The sequence below is a fragment of the Lynx rufus genome, unplaced genomic scaffold (assembly GCF_022079265.1).
Source record: "Lynx rufus isolate CCGP_SWC_20201006 ecotype Redwood Valley unplaced genomic scaffold, mLynRuf1.p SCAF_23, whole genome shotgun sequence".
NCBI classification, from domain to species: Eukaryota; Metazoa; Chordata; class Mammalia; order Carnivora; family Felidae; genus Lynx; species Lynx rufus.
Genome location: NW_025814838.1, coordinates 1,548,121 through 1,562,383, shown reverse-complemented (window position 1 = coordinate 1,562,383; position 14,263 = coordinate 1,548,121). Strand labels below are relative to the sequence as shown.

Genomic DNA, 14,263 nt, shown 5'->3' with positions numbered 1-14,263 from the left:
AGTGCCCAACCGCCCGGCGCCCTGGCCAGGGGCTGTGCGAGCGCCGAATCTGCGGCTGGTGAGTGCGCACCCCACCGGGGTCTCCGCCCCGATCCCGCCCCCAGACCATGCCCTAGAGCTCCGGGCCTCTGGCCCAGACGCGGGGGAGTGACTCAGCGTGGGGAGGGTGCCGACTTGCTGGGGCTGGAGATTCGTACTGCACAGGGCCTTGAATGCCGGGATGAGTGGGGAGAACGAGTGTCTTCGGAGCTGGTCCTGGGGCGTGGGGCTGGGCTGGGCTGGGTGGAGGGAAGAGGGCAGACCCAGAGACCAGGGCAGAGCGGGAGAAGCCCAGGCTTCACCGACTTGCTGGGGTCAGGGCCACGGGGCGGGGTGGGAGTGGGTGCAAGTCCTGAGCTTTTGACCCAGCCCCTCACCCCAGAACACCAAGATGCCTGGTGAACAGCAGACAGAGGAGGAGGAAGAGGAAGAGATGCAAGAGGAGATGGTGCTGCTGGTGAAGGGTGAGGAAGATGAGGGTGAGGAGAAATATGAGGTGGTGAAACTCAAGATCCCCATGGACAACAAGGAGGTACGTGTCCCACACCAGGGGGCCTGGTTTCTCTTATGTCTGGTCGGGTCCAGCCACCCTCAGACAAACCATCAATCCAGCCTAAACTTTTCTCTGCATCTTAGACCTAGAATCTCAAGTTGGTGGCCCATCCTTCTGCTCTATTGCCCATGCTGCCATCATACAGATGTCACACTTGCTCTGCCAGGCTCTGTGCTGGGTGCTGGACAGGGAATGCTCTCCTTGGTTCCCCCGGTTCCCCGTGGAGCTCGAGGACGAGCGGGATTAAACTGACAAGTAACCACACAGCTACAATCCCGTGTGATGGGTGCAGGCACAGGAGGTGTGGAAGTCCAGAGCTGGGAAATTAATGCACACTTAGGGGTGAGGAGGGGGTGGTTAGGTAGGCAACAGCATTAGGAACACCTTACTCTTAGTAGCATTTGCTATGCACCAGACACTGTTCTAAGTACCGCAAATCTGTACTGTAGTTAGGATTTGTTCCATTTCACAGGTGAGGAAACTGAGGCCCAGGAAACTGGACGGTTTGGTGACTGGCCCAAGGTCTCAAAGTTAGGAAAGGGATGGCTTAGCTGAGGCCAATGGGGGTCTGAGATTTAAAAGGAATGGCCCCCTTACGTGGCCCAGGGGAGTGGGTGGGGCACTGGGAGAAGGGAAGGCACTGGGAGAAGTAGTTCAATCAGGCTGTAGCATGGATGAGAGTAGGGTGGCTGGCAGCCTGGGGCGGGGGAACCTCTGGTTTTACCCTGAGGGTTTTGAAGGTTTAAAGAAAGGAATTTTAAGGAGATCTCAGTATGGGTTAGATTTCTCCACTGGAGATCCTAACTGCCACCAGGTATATATTTCCACTTCCAGAACCCTAGAACTCTCACCCCAAGCCAGAGGAGCCCTGAGTCCAACTGGAGGGCTCCTGTTGGGCGGGGTTTCTGGGCCCAGGCTCCCTCTCATTTCGTTCGGCTAGGGGCCAGTTCTCTGGGAAAGACAGTTCTGCTGCCCCCTAGTGGGTGTGGTGGGCCTTAGGGGGCGGGGGCTGGCTGCTTTGGCAACTGCTTCCAGTCAAAATAACTGTTTAGTTCCGTTTTCCTCAGGCCTCCTTTGGCCTGTCATCCTAGTTCAGCCTGTGTCTTCTGGCTCTGTGGATCCCCTCATCTCCACCTTTGGCCTATAATTTAAGACCCCAGACTCCAGGGCTTGGTGTAGACTTCCAACTCTATCACTTTCCAGCTGTGTGACCTTGGGCAAGCTTCTTAACCTCTTTGTGGCTCAGTTTCCTCATTTGTAAAAGGGAGATCATAACAGCACTCACTTCCTGAGGTTGTGGGGACTAAGTGAGTTAATACATGTAAAGAGTCAGAACTGTGGTGCATAATAAACACAACGTAAGTATATGCTGCTGACATTCATTCTTCTGCCTGGGGTTCAGGACCGGACACTAGGTAATCCTTTTGGAGATGTTTCAAGTCCTTTCTATCAAAGAACTTTGTGGGCTGAAACCTGGGGCTGGGGCAGACAGAGAAGCCAACGGAGGCCTAGACAGAGGACGGAGAGCAGACAACTCAAGGCAATGGGGAAGGCTTCAGGGAGATGACTTGGTCCTTCAAGACTTGGTGATTGGTAAATGGAGGAGGAGAAAGGCCTCCCAGAAGGAAATAGCAAATCCAAAGGTTCAGAGGAGACGAGGCCAGAGAAGTAAGCGGAGCCAAAGTGTAAAAGGCATTGGAAGCCAACATAGAAATTTAGACATAGTCTCAAATCGGAGGAGGGACATGAGTGATTTTCTCTTTAGAAGAAACACTGGCTGCTGTGGGGTAGGTACCAAGCCAGGTAAGGCTGGTAGCCTAGTCTCAGGTTTTGACAGCAATGGGGAAAAGAGGGAGAGAAGGGGACATTTGTGAATCCCGATTGGACTGGCTGGAGGTAAGGATGAGGATATGGGGAGTGGGCATGTCTAGTCGTCAAAGGTATGTAGGGCTAGACTCTAAATGGTGTCATGTAGCAGTGAAAAGCATTGGTTCCAATCCTAACTGCCAGTCACCAGCTTTGCCTTGGCTTTCTCGTCTGTATAGAGGAGTCATGAGAGTTAAAATCCTTGACTGCCCACCTGAAAGGTATCATCTGGGTTACTGGATTTGGGGGGGTGGCGGGGGTTGGGATTGAGGATGACACACAGACATCCCGCGAACTGTGCCCGCAGCACAGCTCATTAACTTGCTGTGTGGTCTCCCTGAGTCTCAGTTTCTATGAAAGAGTGACCTCAAAAGCTCTTCCCAGTGCTAACATTCTGTGACTCTTAGCTATCACCCAGGCTCATGGCCAGTCATTGTCCAAAATAGGCCTTAATTATGCTGCACTCAGGGCCTGGAGTATCCTGTCACTGCCCATCAAAATCCAATCTATCTTTAATGAATAGAAAAGATTTTCTCAGAGGGCTCTATGCACATCCAATCCTCTCTCTCTTTGCTTAAACCCTTGAGTGGTTTTCTGTTTCCTTCAGGATAAAGTCTCAGCTCCCTAAGCCTGGCATTCAGAGCTCCTCACCATCTGACCTCATGTCCTGGCTTATCTCTAATCACTCAGCTCCTATCCCAAGCCCTGACTTCAAACACACCTGACCCTTTCTCATCTCTAAGACTTTGCCCATATGGTCTTTCAGCCTGTAAACCCCTCTTCACCTTTTCTACCTGTTTTCTTCGGGAGCTGCTCTTGTCTCTTCTAGATCAGATTTCTTAACTTTTAACATGCATACAAATCACCTGGTGATCTTGTTAAAATGGAGATTTTGATTCTGCAGGTCTGGGGTGGGACTTGAGAGTCTGCATTCCCTTCTTTCTTGTTCTTTTTTTTTTTTTTTTTAGTATATTGTTTTTTAACGTTTATTCACTTTTGAGAGAGACAGAGACAGAGTGAGAGCGGGCCAAGGGCAGAGAGAGGGGGTCACAGAATCCAAAGCAGGCTCCAGACTCTGAGCTGTCAGCCCAAAGCCTGATGTGGGGCTCGAACCCAGGAACTGTGAGATCATGACCTGAGCTGAAGTCAGACACCCAACTGACTGAGCCACCCAGGCACCCCATCTTTTTTTTTTTTTACTCTTTATTTTCGAGAAAGAGACAGACAGAGCATGAGTGGGGGAGGGGCAGAAAGGGAGACACAGAATCCGAAGCAGGCTCCAGGTTCTGAGCTGTCAGCAGAGCCCGACGCAGGGCTCAAACTCAGGATATGTAAGATCATGACCTGAGCCTAAGTCGGGCGCTTAACCACCGAGCCACCCAGGGGCCCCAAGATTCTGCATTTCTAACAAATTCCTAGTGATGCTGATGTTGATCTGTGGACCACAGTTCCTGTAGCTAGGAGCAAGAGGATAGGGTCTTATTTTATACTTTGTACCAAAAAGAGGGGAGATTCTGATTGCTAAAAGAGTCCAGGAGAGGGAGACAAGCTGTGCAGATGATCTCAAACTTGTCAGTGAGATAGAATGGGATCATGGCAGAGAAGAGGTATTTTGGATGATGACAGACTTTCAGTTCAAATCCTGGCTCTGCCATTGATTAGCCGTGTGGCCTCGGGTAATCACTTTACTGCCGAGTCTTATTTCCTTACTCAGAAACGGAGCAGATGATACCTAACCCAAAAGGTTGTGAGAGTTTAAAATGAGAACATGGATGAAAAGCACTTAGCACAGTTCCTGGCACATAGTGAACGCTCAGTGAATGGTAGTAGTAGTTGTTGTTGTTGTTGTTGTTAATTAGGAAAGTAAAGGCTGAGGAGAATATGAATTTTAAAAAGTGATTAAAAAAAATACTTAAGCAAGGGGGCGCCTGGTGGCTCCGTCAGTTAAGCATCTGACCTCGGCTCGGGTCATGATCTCGCGGCTTGTGGGTTCGAGCCCCACATCGGGTTCTCGGAGCCTGGAGCCTGCTTCGGGTTCTGCGTCTCCCTCTCTTTCTCTGCCCCTCCCCTGCTCACACTCTGTCTGTCTCTCTCTCAAAAAATAAACATATTAAAAGTTTAAAAAAAAATACTTAAGCAGGAAGACAAAAATCACAAAGTTCAGCTACCTGGATTTTCATATTATTATATTTGTCTCCTCATAGTACCCTCTTGTTAGAGTGCAAATGCCATTCTAATGTCTAAGTCTACTAGTTGCAGAATTAAAGGCATGGAAGGACCTTTAATGATCCCCTAGTCTGGTACTAGCCAAGCCTCAGTGACCTGTGTGTCGCTCACCTGTTGTGCTCATTTATGTACTCTTTTCTTCCGATAGATTCACATCATTTTGTTAAATAAATCTGCCTTCATCTAACAATCATCTAAACAATAATGCTGATGGAATTGTGGATTTCATGTGATCTACTGTTTTTCTAATGTCCATGAAAATAAATACACAATGGTTATAAGATAGTTTCCCTACATAACACCTAGAGTACTCTTGCATGTACGGGGTGTGCATGGCTCAGGTTGGGAAATTTTTATCTCACCTAGCCTATCCCGCCTTCCTTGGGACACTGAGGCAGGGGAAGGAAGTGACTTGCTTGGGGTCTTAATGAGCTAGACCCTACCTGTCTTACCAAGATTCTTCCTGGAGGGCTCCTGGCTGGCTCTGTCAGTACAGCATGTGACTCTTGATCTCAGGGTCATGAGTTTGAGGCCCCCGTTGCATGTAGAGATTACTTAAAAAAAAGAAAAGAAAAAAAATTCTTTCTGGGGCCCTGAGTCCTTAAGCTGGCGATACTAAGGTTACTCATGTGAAGATTTCCTTTCACCTGAGTCAGTGAGCCCAGCATAAGAAAGCCCTCAGGCTGGTCAGTCATCTTATAGAAGGGTGCCAAAGAAAAAATGGGCCCCAAAAATGTAAATATAATGAGAAAAATTCTCTCCGCAATGGCCGACATGTTTAAACAAACACAACAGATGTCAAAACCAGGGCAAGACTGGAAAGTATGACCTTGAATTCAGACTGTGCCAAATCTGCTGTGCGGAGATTTAAAGTATCAAGTTGTATTTTAACCTCGAATCCCTCTTGGAGAGCACCAGAGGCTTGGAGTCCAGCCTCTGTCACGTCTTGGCTGTTCTAGTACAGGGAAGCAATGTAGCCTACTGGTTAAGGGCGAGTGCTCTACAGTCAGTCCTGACTCCCTCTGGCTTTGTGAATCTGATCTCAATGAGCCTCTGTTTTCTCAACTATCAAAAGATAACACCCAATTCAAGGGGATGACAGGAAGACTTAATACAATAATGTACATAAAGTAGCACTGTCAAAGCCTTAACTATATCGTTATCACTGTTATCATTATATGTACATTTAAACCAGAATTCCCATGGCTGATCATTAATTTCCCAAACTGCCTTGTTTTCCAGTTTCTGAGTTGGTTACAGAAAAGCCACTGACTATTTACAAAGGATATTGAAGGACCTGAAGTTGCTATCCTTGCACTTCAGAAAGAAAAGAGCCTCACTGTTCTTGTCACTCACCCTTTTAAGAGAGTTTCTTTATCTATAAAGTGAGAATAGTAGTAACTGCTTTGTGGAGATTGAATATGGGGAGCAGCTAACACTTTCTTGTCCTTAATATGTACCAGGTATTTCATTTGGTCATGAATTAATGTGCCCGTTTGGTTCATGGTAGGTGCTCAATACCACTTCTGCTGGGGTGAGCATTCTCTTTTCTTTTTCTTTTTTAACTTTTTTTAATGTTTTACTTATTTTTGAGACAGAGACAGAGCATGAGCAGGGGAGGGGCACAGAGAGAGGGAGACACAGAATCTGAAGCAGGCTCCAGGCTCCGAGCTGTCACCACAGGGCCCGACGTGGGGCTCAAACTCACAAGCCGCGAGATCATGACCTGACCTGAAGTCAGACGCTTAACCGACTGAGCCACCCAGGTGCCCCACATTCTCTTTTCTAAGGAGGGAATATTGTGCCCCCAGTGTTCCCCTTCACTCCGCTGTTAGTAAAAAGTTTTCTCTTCACCTGCCTCTTACAAAGCATTTCTTCTGATTTTATCTCTGGAGGCTCAGACCTCATGAATCTGGCTCATTTTCAAAACTTCCCATTTCAGGCCTTGCCTTCACAACTTAAAAAATGATAGGTGCTTGCTCTGAAAAGTTTATTAAAGAGCCTGGACTTGGTCCTGGCCTGGCTTCTAAGACACCATACCATGCCTTCCTGGCTCTCCTGCCTCACTGACTGCTCCCGTTCAGCCTTCTTTGCTAGCTGATCACCTTGCTGCCCCAGGTTCTCTCTCCCCATTCCTGGGGTGATCTCATCCAGACTCAGCTTTAAAAACCATCTATAGGCTGCCGGCTTCCCAATTAACATCTCCAAGCATAGGCTTCTTTCTTGAGCTCCAGATGTGTCAAGGAGAACCGCAGATATGCTCCAGAACAGATTTCACCTACCGCCTTGCTCCTACCGCCCTCATCTCTGTAGATGGCCACCCCACTTTTGCAGTGGCCAAACTCAAAATCTGGGCGGAGTCATTTTGACCCCTCTCTTTCATTATACCTCGGAGCCAATCTATTGTCAAATCTGTGGTCTTCAACTACACGATATACCCAGAAGCAGGCCACTTCCACTTTCCACCTGTCACCTGGGTGTGAGCCACCGTCTTCAGAGACGGCTGCAGTATAGTGGCTTCCTCTCTGGGCTCCTGCTTCTGCCCTCTCCCCTCCTTGCTTCTGTTCTCAACCCCAGCAACCTGAGTCTGATCTGTTCAGGTCCCTGCTCCCAATCATCTGACATCTCCTCTTTTGGTTCCCCATCTCATTCATATCACTTGACCCTAAGCTGAGAGAGTCCCAGCAAGACCATCCCATTCATCACTCTCCCCCTCAAGCATTCTGCCCTAGGCACTTTTTCTTGCCCTTCGTGGAACTCAACAGGCAGACCCCCTGCAGGGCCTTGCTTCCTTGTGTAGCCTGTTCTCTCACCTTCTTTAGGTCCCTCTGCTCACGTTTTATCAGTAAGGTTTCTTAACAATCCTATTTAAATGAAGCCTCCCCCTCCCTGCCCCAATGCCAGCAACTTCTTATCTATTCTCCCTGTAGCGGGACTTTTTAAATTTTAATGTTGAATCCCCAGTGCCTAAACATAGTCCGGCATATCTTGCGCACTCAATAAATATTTGTCGAATTAATAACAAAGAGCTTGAGTATCACTAGGCCTTGTGATACGTGCGTTAACATACTGTCTCATTTAAAGCGCACAACCGTCCCGAGGCGGGCACCGTTGCTTTTTCAGTTTTACAACGGGGAACTGAAAGGCTGCAGCTTGCGGAGACCCGGGTCTCCGGCTCCCGCCGCCCGCAGTCAGGGCTGACGTCTCCCCCCCCCCCCCCTTCTCCCCGCAGGTCCCGAGCGAGGCGCCAGCGCCGTCGGCCGACCCGGCGCGCCCACACGCGTGCCCGGACTGCGGCCGCGCCTTCGCGCGCCGCTCCACGCTGGCGAAGCACGCACGCACGCACACGGGCGAGCGGCCCTTCGCGTGCACCGAGTGCGGCCGGCGCTTCTCACAGAAGTCGGCACTGACCAAACACGGCCGCACGCACACGGGCGAGCGGCCCTACGAGTGCCCCGAGTGCGACAAGCGCTTCTCGGCCGCCTCGAACCTGCGGCAGCATCGGCGGCGCCACACCGGCGAGAAGCCGTACGCATGCGCGCACTGCGGACGCCGCTTCGCGCAGAGCTCCAACTACGCACAGCACCTGCGCGTGCACACGGGCGAGAAGCCGTACGCGTGCCCGGACTGCGGACGCGCCTTCGGCGGCAGCTCGTGCCTGGCGCGCCACCGACGCACGCACACGGGCGAGAGGCCGTACGCCTGCGCCGACTGCGGCACGCGCTTCGCTCAGAGTTCGGCTCTGGCCAAGCACCGACGCGTGCACACCGGCGAGAAGCCGCACCGGTGCGCCGTTTGCGGCCGCCGCTTCGGCCACCGCTCCAACCTGGCGGAGCATGCGCGCACGCACACAGGGGAGCGGCCCTACCCGTGCGCCGAATGCGGCCGGCGCTTCCGCCTCAGCTCGCACTTCATCCGTCACCGTCGCGCGCACATGCGGCGTCGTCTCTATATCTGCGCTGGTTGCGGCCGGGACTTCAAGCTACCCCCTGGCGCCACGGCCGCCACTGCCACCGAGCGCTGCCCAGAGTGCGAGGGCAGCTGAGCCGCCGTTCTCGTCCCTGTGGGGCTGCTAGCGTCCGGCTGGGGGCAGGGACACGCTGGGACCCCTACCTGGGGCTGCATTACCCTGGATCTCTCCGCCCCACTGGGAAAGGGGTGGGACAGCAGGCCTGACTGCCTTGGAACTGGGAGGCCGGGAGAACGCCCTACTGCGATCCCAGGAAGCAGTGCCCACTCCCTCTCACTACAACCCCTTGGCCCGTGTTAGTGAATAAAGTATTAAATCTTCACTCCACCCGTGCCTGTGAGTGAGGTGAGGGAGGGGAGGAGGAAAGTTGGGGTTTTCCCCAGGCTTGAGTGCTATGAATGAGTTACCATGGAGCCAAGTGAGGCTATAAGCCCAAAAGGATTTCTTGCACCGGTTTTACGTGGGGGGATTGGCCCTTGATTGTCCTCATAACTTCAGGTCTGGAAGGGTGCACAAATCCTGCACATTCTGATCAAACAGCCACTGCATTCGTTGGTGAGCAGGCATGAACTTCAGTCTAGGAGAGATCGGCTGATTTCATTTCTTAGCTTGGATGACGGGCAGAGTCAGAGATGAGGGCACAGGATGAGGAGCAGGGCAGGAATTGTGGTGACAATGGTTACACCCCTGTCTGGACATGTTGAGGGTGAAGTGAACGCAGAGGGGTCAGAGAGGTGATTGGAAATAGTAGTTTGGGGATATCAGGTCTGGAGTGGATGAGAGGGTACCCAAGAAGAGTTCGTGAAAGGGCAGCCACAGCTAGAAAGAAAACCAGAAGTGTCTCGTCTGGAAAATCTAGAGGAAAGTGTTTCATGGAGGGAGTGGTCAGCTCTCTTAGATGCTGTATTTGTAACTCCGGGAAAGTGGTGAGAAGAGGCGTGGGGGTGAAAGCCATCCTTGAGTGGGTTAGAGTATAAATAGGAGAATGAGGAAGCCCAGCGGATGGGTGTAGACAATCCATTTTAAGAGGCTTGGCTGTGAAAAGCGAGAGCGCAGTGGCTGGAGATTTGTTGGGGTTTTGTCAATAGGAAAGAGACTCGATGATGCTTTATATCTGCTAGTGGAAAGGAAGGGAAGTTGCTTACGTAGAGGAGATAGGAGAGAACTCACCATGGAGAGGGTATGTGATAAGAGATCAATCAGTAAGGATGAGAGTCCTGCTGTCACTGGTAGGGAGGAAAGGTGGGTTTGGGAACACAAAGCTGAAGCGGTTCCGATCTGGATTGTGTTTTACCTGGCAAGTAAGAGGTCACTGGTTAAAGGAGTGAGGTCATCAGTAAAAGGTATGCCTTATTTTGCTGATGTGGAAATGGCTCGTAGGGGCAGCAAAAATAGTTTAAACGTTTTTTGTTTTTTTCCCCAGCATTACTCTGCACTGTGAGGGAGGCAGGCTGTGGGTATCCCAGAAAGGGAAGTGATGTGCCCGAGGTCACACAACGGGTAAATATACACACCCAACACTATCTTTAGGTATACAAGTAGAAATTGGCCTTAGGAGGATGGGAGGAGGCAAGAGACCCTCTCCAAGAGGAGGGGGATCCCTGTGATGGGGGCCCACAAAGAGGGGCATTCGGCTCTCACAGGGCTGGGGTCCTGATGGACAGGGATGGGTGTTAGGCCCAGCTCCAACTTAACTGTTGACATTTCCTGCTCTGGGGGCCTGAAAATTCTGAGTTGAAAAAGCAAACAGGTAACTGCAGACTTGGAAAGTCCCTGCTATGTGCCAGGCACTGTCCTAAGCACTCTACTTAAAATAGCTTACTTAAACCTTACAGCCCAATGAGGTAGATCTCATTATTTTCATTTTAGATGAGGAAACCAAGGTGCAGAAAGATGAAGTACTTTGATGAATGTCATCCAGCTCATAACTATCAAAGATGGCATCTGAACCCAGACAGCCTAGCTCCAGAATCTGGGCTCTTAACCAACTCTACATACAGCCTCCAATCCCCTTTAGATGCCCAGACGGGGTCAGGGAATTGCATGACATCAGTGATCTTGGTAGAAAGCAGATCTTTCTGCCCTATAGGTGGGAGGTACACTAAAGAAACATGGGAGCTGGGCTCAGAGACATCCCTGGTTCCCTTCTCCAGTACTTGCTGGGATAGAGCCTTCCCAGTTATTCCAGAAAGAATCTAGAAGTTGCTAACCAAAACTTTTATTGAGAGAGAAAATTCCAGGAGGCTGTCTTCTGGAGGTTCTCAGGCCTCAGGCCTTAGGAAGTAGGGCCCCTTGGCCCATGACCTATTAGGAAAGGACTAGAAAAAGTTCCGTGACCAGGCCACTCTCTGCTTCTCAGATGCCATGCCGAGTTGCAGGTCCTGTGCGCATGGTTCTAGGTTGAGGCCTGGCCTGTGGACTCACAGGCAAGGTCTGCAGGCCCCCCAGCTTGGTCTTCAGAGGTGGCCCCATGGGGTAAGTCTGTATACTTGAGGGCGGAGCCACGGGACAGATGTGCTGGGTAGCGCTGCCGGTTGATGTCCATCTTGGAGAGCACCGCTTGGGGCAGATCCACATGGCAGCGTGCTGCTAGTGCCACCAGGTAGATGAGGACATCACTAAGCTCCTCTTGAAGGGCTGCCCGTTCCCTGGGGGGCCAGGCTTGGGGGCCAGGCTCCTCATCAGGCTTCCACTGACTGGAGGCAGAACACACAGGCACAAACACAGATGCTAAGACCACAGACTCCGCCTCTCTTGGGAGCAGCCTAGTCCTTGCAGCAAGGAACGCCCACCTCTTAGGAAGTTCCTTCAAGGACAACTCAACCCACCTGTACCCTAGGCAGAGTCAGGGTGGGGAAGAGACCCCGACAGATGACTCATCCAGACCTGTGTGCCCCAACCCAAGCCAAGGAGTGGTCAAGAGAACATTTCACTTGCTAAGACCCAATTGTACCCTCTCCAGCCCTAGCCACTGCCACTCCAGACTAATTCTCAGACCTGCGAAAGCTTGCTAGCTCATCTTCTACTCTTGTTCAGTACCATCTTTTATAAGCAGAAATTACACTTTGTCCCTCCCCTGCTACAATTTCCTCCAACCGGGCTTAAAATAAAATCCAAACGCCTGACCATGCCCTTTAGATCCTGTATGAGCTGTCTCCTGCCTCTTCCAAAGTCATTATCCACCACTCTCCCTCCTGCCCCCCACCTAAAGCCACTCTGGCCCGTCCTGTCTGGCAAACCGGCCATACTGTCACAGGGCCTTTGCACTTACTGCCTCCTCTGCGTTAAATGCTCTTCTCCCTGCTCCCCCACCAGATCCTTCCTGTGGCTGGCTCCTTCCTGAGGTCTCAGCACAGACGTCATCTGCTCAGAAAAGCCTTCTCCTTGTTACTTTCTTTTTCATCACTTTGGGTTGTTTTCCCCATAGAACTTTATCACAATTCCTGGTCTTTTAAAATTAGTTTGCTTATTTATTGTTAGTCTCCTTGCACTCTGAAGACAGGAACCATGTCTATTTTTTTTTGTTGTTTATTAATCCCCAAGATTTTAAGTCATCTCTATATCCAACATTGGGCTTGAACTCACAACCCTGAGATCAAGAGTTGCATGCTCCACTGACTGAGGCACCCAGGCACCCCAGGAACCATGTCTATCTTGTTGAAGGCTATATCTCTTAATTCTAGAAGACCTAGCACATAGCTGATGCTCACAAAACCGCAATAAATGAATGGTTTGCCCTTACATCTCTGTGCTCTCGTTTCTCCATTCCCAAAGTTCAGGCCTTGATTTAGGCCTTCCCACCTCTTTGACGGATCTGTATCAGCCTCCTCACAGGTCTCCCCTGCCCTGATTCTCTTGGTGACCCAATCCACCCTGCAGACACAGTGATCTTTCTACCCTTCAAATCTGTCAGGTCTTCTGTTCAAACTCCATCACTTCCTAACTCCAACTTTGTCACTCTGGGTTCATACGCCACCTCTCTCTTCCACGGCCCGCCGCTCATTCTGTTATGTGTGAGGCACTCGGGACATACTAGACAACGAAACAGATACAAAATCCTGCTCTCTCTTGAAAAGCTTACCCTGGAGGAGTCTCAGGATCTTCCTGAATGGGGTGCCTGGGTGGTTCAGTCAGTTGAGCATCTGACTCTTGATTGGCTCAGGTCATGATCCAAGGGTCGTGGAATCAATCCCTGTGTCCAACTCTGCACTGAGCATGGAGCCTGCTTAAGACCCTCTCCCTCTCCCTCTCCTCCTCTGCCCCTCTCCCTCTCCTCCTCTGCCCCTCTCCCTCTCCTCCTCTGCCCCTCTCCCTCTCCTCCTCTGCTCCTCTCCCTCTCCCTCTCCTCCTCTGCCCCTCTCCCCTGCTTGAGCTCTCTTTAAAACAACAACAACAAAACAAAAAACTCCCTTAATTTAACTTGCCCTTTCCCACTCACTACCTTGGGAAAGGATTCTTCGGTCTGGAAGGCCACAGGCAGGTCTCCTAAAGAATACTCTCCTTTCCACCCCAGAGGCAGAGGTCAAGGTAGGCTGTCACCATCCCTTCTTAAGACCTGGACCTGCCTTGCTGTTTCCACACCTTTCTTTCCCAGAAGAATGGATGCCCCAAGAGGGCAGGGACAGGTGAGTCATTTCTGTATCCCCAGACACAGCCTGGCATGGATATTTAATGATCAGATAAATGTTCCCCTCCCCCACAACACAGACTCTTCCAAAAAGACTTCCATCTACTCACAAGAGCTCTGCCAGCTCCCCCACTTCCCCCACCAAGGCCAGTAGGAGGTTCCGAGGCTGGTGGAACTGGCCCCAGTCTCGTTCAGCAGCAAATTCAGCATGGAGGCGGCGGCTGGAACAGAAGAAAGGAGTAGAAGCCCAGGTCCCAGGGTTAGAGAATGTGGACGACCAGGCAGGTATCTCAGTGATACCTAGTGGGGGCATTAGTTCCGCACCTAATTCTTTGGATGGCCTTAAGCAAACCGTTTCTTCTCTATGGGACTTGGACTCCGCATCTCTAAAGTGGGTGCGCCCTACTCAGACCCTGAACTCTATCAAAACCTAACAATACTGTCTTTTCCATTATTCCACCTCTTGATGCTGCTTCCGCTGATTTTACAAAGTGCAGCTCCAGGAACATTTCCCCTAAGAAGCCCTCCTTGATTTCCTCTAGTAAAAAATAATGTCACCCACCTCTCAGCACTGCTTTTGCCCCCATCCTACCACCCACTCCTGGAGGGCAGGGGCCGGGCGGAAGCAGCACCGGAATAGCCATATTTCCCCAAGGCTGGTTCTAATATCACTCACCGGGCATCACCATTTCCCCTGCCTCAGGTGTGCATCACTAAGCCCATTTCGCAGATAAGGAGGTTAACATGGCTCGCCCAGGACAGCCAGCCGATCTGGGCCCCCCAGCATAGCCTTCTTCCAGACCACGTGGAGTGACCCGTCCCAATAGGAGGGAAAAAGGGGGAGACCTCCCCAGGCTGGGGCAAGGACGGCTTACATGTCCTCAAGCGTGGGCTCCGGGCTGAAGCTGAAGGGGCCGGCAGCAGCAGTGCCGTCTCCCCCCGTGTCCCCACGCGCGACCCCATTTGGCCGAGACATGCCACC

General features: G+C 51.2%; 2 protein-coding genes across 3 annotated transcripts; one reads left to right on the top strand and one right to left on the bottom strand.

Annotated features, from left to right (window-relative positions):
• On the top strand, window positions 1-8,957 carry ZNF771 (zinc finger protein 771). Of its 2 annotated transcripts, none has more exons than XM_047087894.1 (3): window positions 1-58; window positions 409-571; window positions 7,917-8,957. In XM_047087894.1, exons 2-3 carry the CDS (start codon window positions 431-433, stop codon window positions 8,727-8,729), a joined length of 954 nt encoding a protein of 317 aa, XP_046943850.1. In that variant the 5' UTR covers window positions 1-58; window positions 409-430; the 3' UTR covers window positions 8,730-8,957. The 2 variants fall into 2 exon arrangements, with proteins under 2 accessions (XP_046943850.1, XP_046943849.1); XM_047087893.1 differs by having other exon boundaries at window positions 11-58; window positions 422-571.
• A 1,906-nt stretch (window positions 8,958-10,863) lies between these two features.
• DCTPP1 (dCTP pyrophosphatase 1) lies at window positions 10,864-14,263 on the bottom strand. Its single transcript, XM_047087751.1, has 3 exons — window positions 14,157-14,263; window positions 13,392-13,502; window positions 10,864-11,350 (listed from the first exon to the last, which is right to left on the bottom strand). Exons 1-3 carry the CDS (start codon window positions 14,255-14,257, stop codon window positions 11,050-11,052), a joined length of 513 nt encoding a protein of 170 aa, XP_046943707.1. The 5' UTR covers window positions 14,258-14,263; the 3' UTR covers window positions 10,864-11,049.

Bases quoted from the DNA above. Each gene is read 5' to 3' on its own strand.
- ZNF771 (XM_047087894.1), top strand. From the start codon at position 431: ATGCCTGGTGAACAGCAGACAGAGGAGGAGGAAGAGGAAGAGATGCAA. The intron at 572-7,916 runs GTACGTGTCCCA...TTCTCCCCGCAG, and splicing joins TCCCCATGGACAACAAGGAG to GTCCCGAGCGAGGCGCCAGC.
- DCTPP1 (XM_047087751.1), bottom strand. From the start codon at position 14,257: ATGTCTCGGCCAAATGGGGTCGCGCGTGGGGACACGGGGGGAGACGGC. The intron at 13,503-14,156 runs GTAAGCCGTCCT...CTTCTGTTCCAG, and splicing joins GAGCCCACGCTTGAGGACAT to CCGCCGCCTCCATGCTGAAT. The intron at 11,351-13,391 runs GTGAGTAGATGG...TTCTGCCTCCAG, and splicing joins GGGGAGCTGGCAGAGCTCTT to TCAGTGGAAGCCTGATGAGG.